The sequence below is a fragment of the Ammospiza nelsoni genome, chromosome 8 (assembly GCF_027579445.1).
Source record: "Ammospiza nelsoni isolate bAmmNel1 chromosome 8, bAmmNel1.pri, whole genome shotgun sequence".
In the NCBI taxonomy this organism is placed as follows: domain Eukaryota; kingdom Metazoa; phylum Chordata; class Aves; order Passeriformes; family Passerellidae; genus Ammospiza; species Ammospiza nelsoni.
Genome location: NC_080640.1, coordinates 28,760,720 through 28,774,392, shown reverse-complemented (window position 1 = coordinate 28,774,392; position 13,673 = coordinate 28,760,720). Strand labels below are relative to the sequence as shown.

The 13,673-nt window shown below is 42.4% G+C and overlaps 1 protein-coding gene across 3 annotated transcripts in view; it reads left to right on the top strand.

The window, feature by feature from the left end:
* ANK3 (ankyrin 3) overlaps window positions 1-13,673 on the top strand; it is a 190,823-nt gene that overhangs the window by 130,959 nt on the left and 46,191 nt on the right. For 2 of the 3 annotated variants that reach the window (XM_059476632.1, XM_059476631.1), the window contains exons 28-30: window positions 3,826-4,050; window positions 4,781-4,879; window positions 7,121-7,275. In XM_059476632.1, coding sequence (XP_059332615.1) covers window positions 3,826-4,050; window positions 4,781-4,879; window positions 7,121-7,275 — 479 coding nt within the window. The remainder of the gene's footprint in view (window positions 1-3,825; window positions 4,051-4,780; window positions 4,880-7,120; window positions 7,276-13,673) is intronic. The other variant, XM_059476633.1, reaches the window with a different exon arrangement.

Genomic DNA, 13,673 nt, shown 5'->3' with positions numbered 1-13,673 from the left:
GAAAGGAGGAGAAATTGTTGGCAGTGATTTCAACTCTTCTGGTTTTTCCTTTTTTCAAGCCAAGAGAATGTTTTATGTTTTTCTTCTTGAGTTCAGATAAGTTGTTTTGCCAGCATATGTTTTGAACAGGGTCCATTGTAAGCAGTACATTGAAATGCATCATGAATCTTGAGGCCTCTGGAAGGGTAGAGACCCTCACCAAAATGACCTTCAGCTGTCAGATGTGAGCTTACTCCTGCAGCTTTCCCAAAGTCAAATGTGGGTGTTGTCTCTGTGTGTTGCCTTTAACTCCTTCATTTCCTTAGCTGAAAGAAATGAGTGTGCCACATTACCTAACAATATTGAAAAACTCAGAAATACTGGATCCAGTCTTGCAAAGTGGAATAAATCAGATTTTTTATAGCTTTCTGTATTTTAAATTATATTAACTATATGTAGTTTAAATTAAATTAACTGTATATAGTTTACTGCAGCCTGCTGTACACACAGAACTCATTTTTGACAGCAGTGCAATTGATGGCATGGGCTGATAATCCTTTCAAGCATCCTGCCACACATATGTTTGCACATTATGCTCTGGAAAACAAACTGCTTTAGGAAAGTGCAAGAACTGGTTTTCCATGGCACACAGGAGCATGTTTTTGGAATTTAATGAAGAAATTGTGTTGCAATAAATTCTCTGCCGACTGAGTAAACAGCAAATGCTTTTCTCCTTGTGCTTCTGCATTTTCCAGAGAACTTGCAGAGTTGTGCTGACTAATTAAATGAATCCTCCCTTTCAGACTTTTTTCCCATGTGTATCATATTTTATATGACATATGTCACAGTATGTGAAGCAAAAGCCAAATAATTTCTAAAGCTGGCCTTCAAATATGTTGCTTTTGTTATTTTTCTGATTGTTACTTTTTCTTTGCACTTATTATTGATATTTTCTGTTGCTTGCCTCTAATTATCTTACATTAATTTTCCCATTTGCTTTCTAAATTATTTTGCAGCTATTCCTCTCCACTCCCCCAGTATGATTCAAGGTGATAACTCAGTGCTTTCTGTGAATCCTCATTTTATTTTGTTTTTTTAAACTTTTTTTCCCACAGAGTGTGTGTAGATGTTTGTAGTGCATCCAACCACATCCTCATCCCTTCCATGTATCCAAGTAGAAATGCTCATTAGCCTTTAGCATTGTGTTTTAGAGGTCATACTGTAGTTTCCATTATTAGTGCAACATTAATTTAGGTAAGCATCAGCTACTAATGTTTTTAGCTAGAAAATGCATGAAATACTGTTTGGAGTTGTTACTATTTTACACGGTAAGTTACTAACCAGAAAATTAATGAAGGAAATAATTAATTAATAAGCTACTGACAGTGATTGCCCTTTTCTTGGAGCAATGTGCACAAGGGCTGGTCTGCTGGAGGCTGCAGTTGGTGCAGACACCAGGCTGGAAAGGGCTGGTTCCTGCCCTGGGCCACAGCCTCCTGCCCAGGGTTATTCACAGTGCAAAGCTCCTGGTTGCTGAGGCTGGACTGACCTTAAAATCTACAGCCTAAACATCCCTGGTAACTCAGGGACTGATTTTTGTAGGTACTTAGTTTTAACTTCTATTGATTTTTTTTTTTTATTATGAATTTAAGACCATTGATTTAGTTGCCTGAAGATTTTTGGCACTTCATTCTTTCCATCATTTAAATAGTTTGGGTACAGAAGACAGCATCTTACTTGAGTGTAGGTTTTGGCATTTTTGCACGAGATGGAAGCCTCCTTTTCATTATTAGTTCTGAGGTGGCTTAACAAGCCAGTAACCCATGTACATGATAGGCAGCCCCCCAAAACATTGCCTTGTGCTGGGCCATCAGGCCGAGCCAGCCTTGCCAGGCTCCCCAGGAGGCTCCTCCATGGTGCTCTGGCCAGCTGTGCCTCCCTGGAGCTGCTGCAGCTTCAGCCCAGGGGATGCTCCAGCCAGGCATCCATCCCTGCACCCTGCAAACTGCCAGGCTGAAAGGGCCCCAGCTCCTCTGCACACAGAAACCGTGCGCCTTTCCAAAAGGCCAGCTAAGCATCCATAAATAATAAGACTATAATCACTTACATACTCTGTAATTTAAAGATTGAGCATACTGGTTCTGACACAGGCCCAATGTTTGGGGAAAGTGTTTGGTTAGCCAAGATCCTGTCCTGCTGAAACAATTCCTCTTGTGAGGAGCTGGGATACCCTAGTGGCAACATTTGGATTTGTTGGAGTGCACAGTGCATTTATCTAGGAGAGAAACATGGAATGCAGATACAGTTTTTCTGTATGAAAACTACTGTGAAATATCATGCCTCAGTTTTGTAAAGAGGCTTGCACATGAGAAATTGTAAATTTGGGCTAGGGTCATCTCAGAGAGCAGTTTTTACCTCCCCATCTTTACTGATGGATTCTAATTTGAAGAAAAGCAATGTAGCAACTTCTTGATCTGGAATTCAGCTGGACAACATTTCCACCATATTTCCACTATTTCTAGCTTGTGTCCCTGCTCACTTCTCTCCTGCAGACCGCTAAATAGCAAATGCTGATTTCTCTCCTGCTTTTGTGCAGGATTTTCTTACCCATGTTGGCCAGACTTCTGAATACAGTTTATTTGCAGTGCCTGTCAGATGCTGCTGTTGATATCCTGCTGGTCTCAGAGCAAATGGAACTGTGTTGCACAAATTCCCAGTCATAATTCAGAGCACTTGGGGGCTTTTTTCCGAGAGCCATCACAATCCCCTGGATTACTGGCTGACACCCTTAGTTCACTTTGCTGTCAGGAGCCAGGAAATTGAATGGATTCACCTGTTAGTCATGTGAAGGTTCAGTTCTTAAAAGCTGGAAGTTTTGGCAACAGCCTTGAAAATAGTGAAGCCACATGACAGATGTGTCAGCTATGTCAGTGTCTGTCGTACAGAAGGAACAAACAAAATCTGTACTGACTTCAAGACTGAGCTGGTAACTTGTATCCCTCTTGTTACCAGCCTGTTATTGCATCTTCTACCTGAAGCTATTCTAATATGAATTGTTAATTTCAATTATTCCCATGCTAATAGAAAGAATTTTATTTAAAAATATACCACTCATCATTTACAAATATAATTTCTTACCGCCTTATGAAAAAATGGAAAATTATGCATTGGAATGACACTAGCAAGTGCGATTTTTCTTTAATGTCCCTTTTTTTTTGCTAATGAATCTTATCTTCAAAGAGAAGTGATGACATGATTTCCTCCAGGGAGCCAACAGCCTGAAGGAAGTTATGTACTTGGTAGTCATCACTTATCCTCCCCATCAGTGGAAGCCCTTGGTAGCCTGGACTCTCACCCATGGTGCTGGCACTTGCTCTGGCAGCCATCAAGAATATTTGTAAATACTGAGACAGTGAGAAGGTTTTAAAGACTGAGGTTCCTAAAATAATAAGCATTTTTGATTCTCCTTTTTCTACACTGTCTGGTTGCTTTATGCATGTGAGGCTAATTGCTCTCATTTGTGGACAATAGAGCTAACAGCAACAAAGGGATGTTTTAAAATTCTAACAAACCATTACTAATACACTTCTTGTGTACACTTTTAATCCAAATTGCCCAGTAGAACATGGTCATTTCACCATGATGTTGCTAGAGCTTTAGCAATTCCTGCTTTTGATAACCAGTAGTTAACATGCAAGTACAAGTTTTAAAAGGATCTTCATGTTCTTTTTAGTTTAGCTGGGATCGGGATGACTTTCCTAATGTTTTGAAGTCTGTGACTTGTTGCTGATCTTGTGCTTGTTTCGAGAGGCCTTTCACTGAAGAGTTTGCTTTATTTTGGTGCAGTTTCCTGGTGAGTTTCATGGTGGATGCCCGTGGGGGCTCCATGAGGGGCAGCCGGCACCATGGCATGCGGATCATCATCCCGCCGCGCAAGTGCACGGCGCCCACGCGCATCACCTGCCGCCTGGTCAAGAGGCACAAGCTGGCCAGCCCGCCGCCCATGGTCGAAGGAGAAGGATTGGCAAGTCGGCTTGTAGAGATGGGGCCAGCAGGGGCACAGTTCTTAGGGTGAGTTCTTCTGTGAGTTTAATTGTTTGTGCTCATGTCGCACCTTTCGTTCCCTTTATCCTGTGGATCTAAGTAGTTAAATGTTGACTCTGCCTCATCTTAACATCTAGCACAGGCTGCTTAACTGAAAACATTAAAAAATGCCAACCTGCCATTCCTCCTGTAAAGAACCCTTGCATTTTAAGGAGAATTTTGCCTCTTTGATGACTGCAGGATGGAGGTGAAGGTAAGGAAAGCCATAGGAATGCCAGGTCCCACCGCCATCTACTCATGCAACCCTGCCTTGGAGGTCAGGAGGAGTCACACACTGAAAACCCAGAGCAGGTTTTGACCCTCTTGCTTGTAGAGTACTTAGAGAACAGCACTACCACAAAGAATTGTCTGGAGACACCCACAGGGACCCAGATACTGAGCTCTGTTCCCAACGTGTGCACGGCTCCCTCTGGAGTTGTTGGGAGCTGCCTGTCTCCGTCCTGTGGAGCAAAACCACTTGGAGTGACCTGCTGTGGAGTGGTGGTACAAGTAGTACCAGTGCTAGGAACTGACTGTTTTTAAAGCTTAAAACAGGGGAAACAATCCACTATGATGTGGCCTTTTTTTTTCCTAATTATAAATTTTGTTCATTACCGTGAGTGGCACCCTGGTATAAACTGCTGGTTCTGCCGGGAATGACAGCTTGTTCCTAATTTCCCCTTCTCGTTTCTCTTCCTGCTGCATGGATGTTATTCAGTAAACTGCATCTTCCTAAAAGTCCTCCCCCTCTAAATGAGGGTGAGAGCATGGTTAGCCGAATCCTGCAGCTTGGTCCACAAGGAACAAAATTTATTGGGTAGGATATGTACGGAAAAGATACAGAATGTCTACAGTTTTTCTTTTGTTTCCAATTTTTTGTTAATCCCATTATTTTCTTTAAGTTTCCTAAAACTTTCAGTTGATTTATGTCACTGAAAGAAAATCATAGTGGCTTGATTTAATATAGCTCTGCTACTACCTTGTGCTTATAGGCATGTAAAATTCACTGCCAGCATTCTGCTTTCATAACTTCTGTGCTTTTGTAATTTTTTAAATTTGAAGTGTTTCTACTGCATTAAATACATTTTAATACACAGTGGCAGTCCTTTAAGTTCAACCCTGTGGTAGAGAAGGTATTTACAGGCCTTGAGTGAGACTGTTTTGGGAAGAGCATTTGAAAAATGTGATCACATAAAGTCCATTACTTATGAAAGATTATTCAGAAAAAAATGTTATCAAATGAATGAATTGATTCAGCAAGATTGGAGAAATACTAATCTTTGCAACCTGCAAGAGGCATCTTTTAAAAATAAATTTACAAAGCCAAGTATGCTACCCAAAGGGACTGCTGTGTATAGTCTAAACATGTAAGGATGTTTCCGTATGTTTTTGACTGTTGTTTTCAAACCACATTGTGAAATTTATTGCATTAGGTTTTCAAAATATTGGTGAGTGTTTGGTGTTCCAAACCTGTTCAATACCTTCTCACTGAGTATTCTTGTTAAATGTCATGCACAAAATTGTGTAGTTTCTAAATATTTACAGAGACAGTATCTGAAATATTAGCCTGCAAAGATTGTACTACAGCCTTAGTTTTCAGCTTGTGCTCTTTTTGAACTAGACAGTAAATATTTTAAGCAATGTATTTGAATTTTTGGTATTTTCTTACTGTGCACAATGGGAGAGAGCAGCTACATTCCTGTTTATTTGTTAAAGGACTTGAGAGTTGAAAAATAGACTGGGCGTTCCTAAAAGCATCTAAAATATATATTAATTAAACTATTTTTATTATTTTCATGGGGAAAAAAAGACTAACTCTTCTCCCTGGGAATTTAATGTGCAAACTGGGCCTCAGGCTAGTTTGTTTTTTCCCTATGATGGCTGTTGTGATTTCATGCTCAAGTGATGGATTGGTCAGTGCACCCAGCAAGTGGCAGATGTACAGTACCACAGAAATGCTGCACCCTTCTCCCATCATGTGATGCTGCTTTTAACCAAGTTGTTACAAAGCAGTTAAACCCTTTACAACCTCTGTAGGAAAATGATGATACTGTCTATTTAAATGTCTTAAAGCTGCATAATCCATAAATGTTCACTTACTGTGTGATTTCAGTCGGTTTGTCTTAGCATACTTTAAAATGCATATCCTGCCTGTGAAGTGTTTGGCAACAGTGTCTGTTTTGTTGAGGAATGGCACATGAAGTGAATGGTGGTTTCTGTTGGTTGCTCATACAAACTGTTCAGTAATGCACTTGCAGTCCTCTGTTGAAGGTACATTGTCTGGTGACATAGGTGTATTATTAACCACCTTCTCATTTCCTTTCCTTCCCCCCAAAATGTTTGACAGTAACTAATAGCAATGTGGTTGTGATGTTGTTCAACCCAGAGAAGTCCATTCTGAAAGGATCTAACGATTCCCCTGTGATGTTTGCTGTGCAGAGGTTGCAGCTGTGATGCTGGGCATGAGAACCAGAAAGTGGAGCTAAAGAAAAACAGTCTCTTTTATTTCACAGGAGCTGCATCCACAGAGAGCCAGGGAGAGCTTTGAAAACTATGGGACTTAGTTTGAAGTTCAAAATCTGCATAAATGCATGGTTCCTGTTACAGTCACTGGCTGTTGCATGCCCTGGGATAGACAGACTGCTTCTGAACTGACTTTGTCCCTTCAAACTCTCTGAGCCAAATCCAAACTTTGACTGTGCTAATGCCAGTTAAAAGTCAGCAGTGCTGTGTGTACTGGAGGCAGGTTGCATCACCTACACCCTCAGATAAATGAACAAGGAGGACTCTCCTTACTAAAAGTTGTCACTATTTTTCTCATGGAGGCAGATATTTAAAAAGATTTGCACTAAAAACAAGCTATATATTAGTGTTTTTGATTTATCCATTAATATAGTTTAAATCATAAAGGATTGTGCAGCTTTGGCAATTTTAAAAGCATTTTTACCGTAACAGTGTTTACTATTAAAAATGACTGTAGTTTTCTTAAGGACCCATAGGAAATTGAGGGCAGTGAGGTAATGTAGGGTTACAAATAACATGGTTCCTTTTTCCCTAGCCCTGTGATAGTGGAAATCCCACATTTTGGATCAATGCGAGGCAAGGAGCGAGAGCTGATCGTCCTCCGGAGCGAGAACGGTGAAACGTGGAAGGAGCACCAGTATGACAGCAAACATGAAGACTTAACTGAAATACTTAATGGCATGGATGAAGGTAAATATTTTCTCAAAGCTTTGGCCTTGCCTTTGTGAAGGCTTGCTAACATGGGCTGACTAAAGCAAACTAAAATAAAACAGTGCAGGGGATGTCTGACTTCAGGGAATACAGTGTGTGTTCCATATTAAACTGATGGAAAGAGTGTAAGGAAAAGCTGTTCTGCAGTGGCCTGGAGACATCCTGAAATGAGTGGTGAATTTTGGTCTGAAGTCCTGCCAAGCTTAAGCAGAGTTTGCACAGTTGCTTTCCAGCATGAATTTGGGAATAGCACCCAGCTGGAGGCACACGTGTCTGTGCTGCTCAGGCAGGGCCACGGGAAGGTCACTGCAAACCAACAATGAAGTGTAAATAGCAGCTCTGTGGGGCCTTCCCACGGACACAGAGCTTGGCCCCTAGAGCATTCTGATTTCAGATGGTGGTGTTGGAGATTGCCTCCCACACGTGCACAGCCTGCCTTCCTGGTGCCCATGTGGGGAGTCTGGCTCCCTTGTTTTCTTTGAGCATTGCTGTTGGTGTGAGAGTCCCTCAAGATGAGGGCACCCAGCTGTACAAATCCATCAGAAGATGCTGTCAGAGATGGTCCCTGAAGACAAATCATGGGCAAAGCCAGGCTGTGGGGCTGCAGTGATCCCTTGGCACCACTGCTTTCTTTTCCTAGCAATCATTTTTCAATACTCGTGCTGATAAACCATTGCTCAAGCTCTTTGCATCTGAGTGTGGATGAAACAGTTTGTGGTGCGAGCTTTGGTTTTGCGGAAGGGTTTATCCTGGATAACCTACAGGAAGTCACGGTGTGGGTACAATCTACAGGAAAGTCCTTTCATTATCAGCACAAGCAGGTGAAGGAAATGATGAGGCTGTGGATGGCAGCTCTGGGAGTATCTGTGGGGCAGCTCTGCTTTTGATTTTGGCCTCTCCCTGTTTGATGAGCCTCAGCAAAAGGCATGCCTTGGGAGTGTGAGAGTTGTGCTGCTGTGAGGGTCTCCCTGGGCATCTGAAATACAGCATTTTTTATCGATTTCCTGATCTTCTGGGAATGGGGGCAACAGGAAAGGCTTCACTTTGAAGCATTTGAACTGCACCTGAGCTTGTACAAACACAAAGCAACAGCAAAGATCTGCGTGCTTCATGAGGATCTATTGTAGCTATTTATTTCAAAATAAATGTAATAGAACCAACCAGACAGGAGGACAGAAACACTGCAAATGTTTTGCCAGTGGATGTGGAAAAATAAATTAAACCTCACCAGTGAAGGGTACCTAAAAGCAGTGGAACAGGGAAGAGATAGACATGGGCCAGGATGGTATGGCTTGGGGAATTATGATTGCTGCAGGATTGAATGCAGTAGTTTCAGCCCTTGAAAAAGAAAGATCTCACCACAGCCCCTCCTTCTCTGCACACGGGCATGGGATCAGAAGTGATGATTTGCTGTTTGGGTGAAGCAGTGGTGCCTTGACAGGGGTGAGGTGGTCAGCACTGATCAGCAGCTTGCTTATTTGCTTTATGTGCTTCTCAAACTGAGCTTAGTTTGATTTGGAAATGGGAAATCTGGGCACAGAAATGTTGTTCTGAAGTGCTGCAGCTTGCAGGACTTACAGAGGAGCTCACACATGGATAAATTGACAATTTACAGAGACGAGCTCAACAAATAAAAACACTTTGAGAGAGGTGAGCGTGAAGCCCTCAGTACTTAGAGCCTAAAATAATAAACTTCACAACATGGAGCCACAGGACAACTTTCTGATCTACTGAGGGTTTCAGGTGGCTCTTTCCTTCTGGGGAACTGCTGTTGGAGGTTGGTGGGTGTAAGTGCAGCCAAATAATCACACAAAGTATGATGGACGTTATTCTGTTAGAGGGAAAATATTTGACACCTTAAAAGCCATACCTCAGGAATGGCTTCTACAAATCCAGGCAATCATTTGTGAGAGGAAAAGGAGAAAAACACTGTAGACACATTCACTGTACTGATTATTTGTTCCATTTGTTTTAGCTCAATCCTTCTCTAGCTAGGAAAGCAAAATATAAAAAAAAGAAAACCCCACCATGCGTTAAAATAGTGCAAGGGTTTTGACAAAATTCCACTCTAGTTAAATGACACCTTTGCAATGTAAAATGTCTTCCAAGCAATGACCAAAAAATTACAAATTTGTAGACTTGAGTGAGTTTTGGTGTTTTGTTACAAAATACCACAGTCAGACTTTGCTCAGGGGGAGTATCTTGTATCTCAGAAGACATAACTTTGGAAGAAGTTTTATTCCAGGTATGAGCTCTGGAGGCAGAAGCAAGCTTTAATTTAAATAAAAAGCAGCCACATAGTCATTTAGAGAAATTTAGTGTGTCTTTGCAAGAAAACTCATCTGCATAATCATCTCTGGGAGCCAGGAGGTGCTGCAGGAGTGCCCATTTTCTGTTAATGGCAGCTTTTCTGTCAAAGCTGCTGTGATCACAAGTCCTTTCCTAGCCTGTAGTGCAGGAGGTCAATCAGACCTTTATTGCAGCTCCTTAACAGGCTGAGCTTTAGTGGTGCAGTTTGCTGCTCTGTGTGGTGGTTCCTGCTTTGCTCTGCCCCTTAAGATCAAAACCAAACATGCTCTGAAAAACTCTCATGAAATATTGCAGGGAACCTTATGAGGTTTATAGTGTAGCTCTACCATTTAGCATTAAGGTAATCAGGAGTAAGTTGTGGAATAAAAACTAAACATGAATTTCGCTAGTAATCACCCTTGAGAAGGTTTCCTGGGGTGGGGGGGGGGGGGGGGGAATCCTACAGAAAATATAAAGAAAATAGAATTACCATTTAGGAAATAATTCTGCTTGCAGAGATGAGAGCAAGGACATGCCTCAGTCACAAAAAGCCTGCTCTGTGCTGGGAGCAGCACCATCTGCTGGGAAACCTCGTCCTAGACCCCAGAGAATCCCAGACAGGAGGCATTGCTCCAGGGCTGGTGCGCCTTCAAATAACAGCAGGACTTTTGGGTTATTGGCATGAGAGAACAGTGAACCGTGATGTAAAGAGCCTGGTTGGTTTTGGTGCAGTCAGGTCTCTGCTTAAATAGGTTTTATTTTAAGGATGGTGCTGTACTTAGGCAAATGCAGGGAACTTGGCATTTTTAGGAGTAGGAGGAGTGTGGCTCCAAATACAAGGGGTAGCACTTCACAGCTCTTGGCCATATTGCATATATTTATACTCTAATCAAATAAAATATATGTATTTTTGGAATTTTTCTATTTTTTTAGGAAGAAGCTCTCTGCCCTGTAATTGGCAAATACATCCTGTTTTCAGACAAGCTCCTTTTATAGATAACTTCTGTTTGCTTTTAACATTCCTTCACCCTTTAGAGGTACCTGGAGACAAATTGTGGGCACACACTGGGGTAGCTAATCTTTTAAAAGTTATTTGCAAACTAGGGAGTGAGCCAAGAAATGCAAATGCTTGTGGCTGCAGTAAGCTTGAGGCTGCACTGTGGTTTCAGATGGGAAGCAGGAGTTTTTACATAACTGAATTGACAGATCAAACCAGAGTGTGACCTTGTTTATGCTTCAAGTTTAAAATACCACCATAAATCACTCTGCAGTGATTTTGCCACCTTTCCAAGAAAAGTTTTTAAACATATTTGCTGTTAAACTGTGTGCTGTGAATGGCAAGGTAAAAGACCACACAAAAATAGCCATAAAGGACCTTGCCTTATTTGAGGGCGAAGCATCTTTGTGGCACTGGGAGTGTCTGGCTGTGTGTGTGAAACACTGAGGCTGGGAGGGTGGGTCTGGTTACCAGCACCTTCCTGCCCTCAGTTTCTCCTTGCCCTTGCCATGTGCTCTCCCTGCCTCCATCCCGCTCCTGCATTTTTGTTCATGTGGAAGCTGCCTCCTGCATGCTGTGCTTTGAGTGCAGCAATTCCTGAGTGGGCACAGCTCTGTGTGGGGGGATCTGGGGCCCTGTGCTCACCCCAGCCTGCAGTCTGGGCACTGTGACAGGGTCAGCTCTGCTCCAGCCAGGACTGGGGCAGGGTTGCACAGCTCACAGAGCTGTTCAGTCAGGTGAGATTTGCTTTTTCAGTGCTAGCAAAATTCTTCTGAGGCCCTGGCAAGGGAAACCAGATCCACACAAAGACACCTTGAAGCTCATGAAAAAGCCAGGTGTTCTGTGACTTGTCTTGTTCTATTTTGAGTCAGAAGATTCTTGCCCTGTGTTACCTTATCTGACAGTAAAAAAAGAAAGGTATTAGATGTGGATGAACTTGATCCACAGCTGCCTCTCACCAGAGAGAACTGGTGTGATTGCTTTCCTTGACCTGAGACAGCCTGTCCTGTCCCTCTTGACCTTGGAGGACATGGCTGGGTTTCTCTCCTCCAGTCCTGGAGCCTTAATGGTGGTGTGGCAGCATGCACCACACACTGATGTTCTTTTCCTGCCTCCTTCCCCTCTGTCCGTCTCCTGTCTCCTCCATCACTCCTGTGGAAGATCAGGCCCCAAACCATTGCAGGATAAGTGTACCCCACACATGGGTGGCAGGAGAAGACTTCTGCACACATGGTATTCACAGCACCTTTCTCTTGACTCACTAAAGCTGAGTGGGGCTCTAGGAGTTCTTGGGCTGTTAGCACAAGCCTGGGAGACAGTTTCATTGGGAGATTCTTCCCAGTTCTGCCACTGACCTTTCTTCTTTGCCTCTCCATGCTTTGTTATCTCTATCTCCATGATGGGTGCACAGCATACTGCTCTGTGGCTAAAACCCCCTTCTCTCCAAAACCCAACCATCTAACCAAAAAATGGTTCATGGTTTATCATTGAGACACTCTGCCCAGGAACGAAGTGTCAGCAGCTGAGGGAAGTAGTAATGATGATATCTCCCTCTGTCAAAGGCATGAGGTGTGTTTGGGAAATGTGACCTCTCCCAGGACTAGTTTTCCCTGTTTCAGTAATTCTGTCATGCTAACACTGCATTTCTCAGGGCAGTGAGAGAGATGGTTTGATTGCTCATCATCCTTTTTTACTTTTTTTTCTGTTAGAGGGCAACTTCATATAGTAGCTTACATATGTATTGTCCAAACATAACCTCCCTATGTATAGTCCAACTCCCCTCCATGCCTGACTGTTGCTCTGCCACTCTTATCTTGCCATCCTCCTCCTCTGAAGGAGAGAGCCTGCCAGGTTCAAAGGACTTTGAAATGTTCTTGTACAAATCACTGTTTTTCCACTTCAGGAGAATTTTAATTATCCTTCACCTCTGTGAGCATTTTGCAGTGGGTATTTTCTCTAGCAACAAACAGGAGATGATGAGGATTTAGCAGTCAAGATGATACCTGCCTGGGAGTTTAGGAATCCAGTTTGTATCCTGCAAAAGCCATTGCTACCAGAGGCTGCAGGCAGAGTGACTAATTCATTAGAGGGCTTCAGATATCAATCTCTGAGTCAAAGTAAATGGAAGCTGACATTATGATAAGAAATTATCCACTTCTGGTAGATACATATGATCCACAGCAACACTGTGAGATTAATCCAAACTATCTGCTGAATGTTTTAAAATGGAAAACTGACATTTTACCAAATTTGCATTCTAATTATTTTTGAATTGTAATTGAGCTTACATGTTTAGAGGAGGAAAATACCCCAGTCGCAAAGAGTATTTTACAAGTGTCTTTTGTCTTAGTATTATTTCTGGTCTTCCTACTTTCTCTTGCTGAGTCTTTTGAGGAACAAACTTTGGCTTAGAAAGTCCCTTTTTAAGGAGGAAAATAAGTGCTGAAATTTGTGGAGTGCTGCAATGAAATCCAATTACAATAGATAAAAAGGCCAAGTGCTAGAAGTTACAAGGAGAAATGCATGGCATTACATAATTATCTCCATTTGTTTATAGTGTTTATATCACAGGGATTTCACCACAGCATTTGGGACACCAGTGCAAATATAGATATTTATACACACACACACATAGTTGCAAAAGTCATTATATTTTTGTTGTATCAGAGTTTTCCCCAGTGCATATATGGGAAAAACTATGTCATGTGCTGAACAACTGCAATAACACTGAACTAATTGATAGGAATAGGTACTCTATGCACCTTCTGAGCCCTGGTGACCCTACAAACTGGCAATGTGACTGAAAGCACTAATGGTCAATGACCTGACTGTTTCAGTTGTATCTGAGGATATCTAAGGTTCTCTAGGAAGTGAGGAGCACACTGCAGTTATTTTGGGACAAATAACCAAATGGCTGGAGTGCTGATGGGGGAGGGAAGCTTGCTCTTGGTTCACTGGTGGTGCTGGGAGACAGCTCTGTTGCTCCCACAGTTTCATGGAGAGCTTGGTGTCTGGTCGGGGTTTTTTGGATGCCAGGCTGGGCAATAACTGTCTCAAGTGGCTCAGGTGGCCAAGCTCTGGATTGCACACC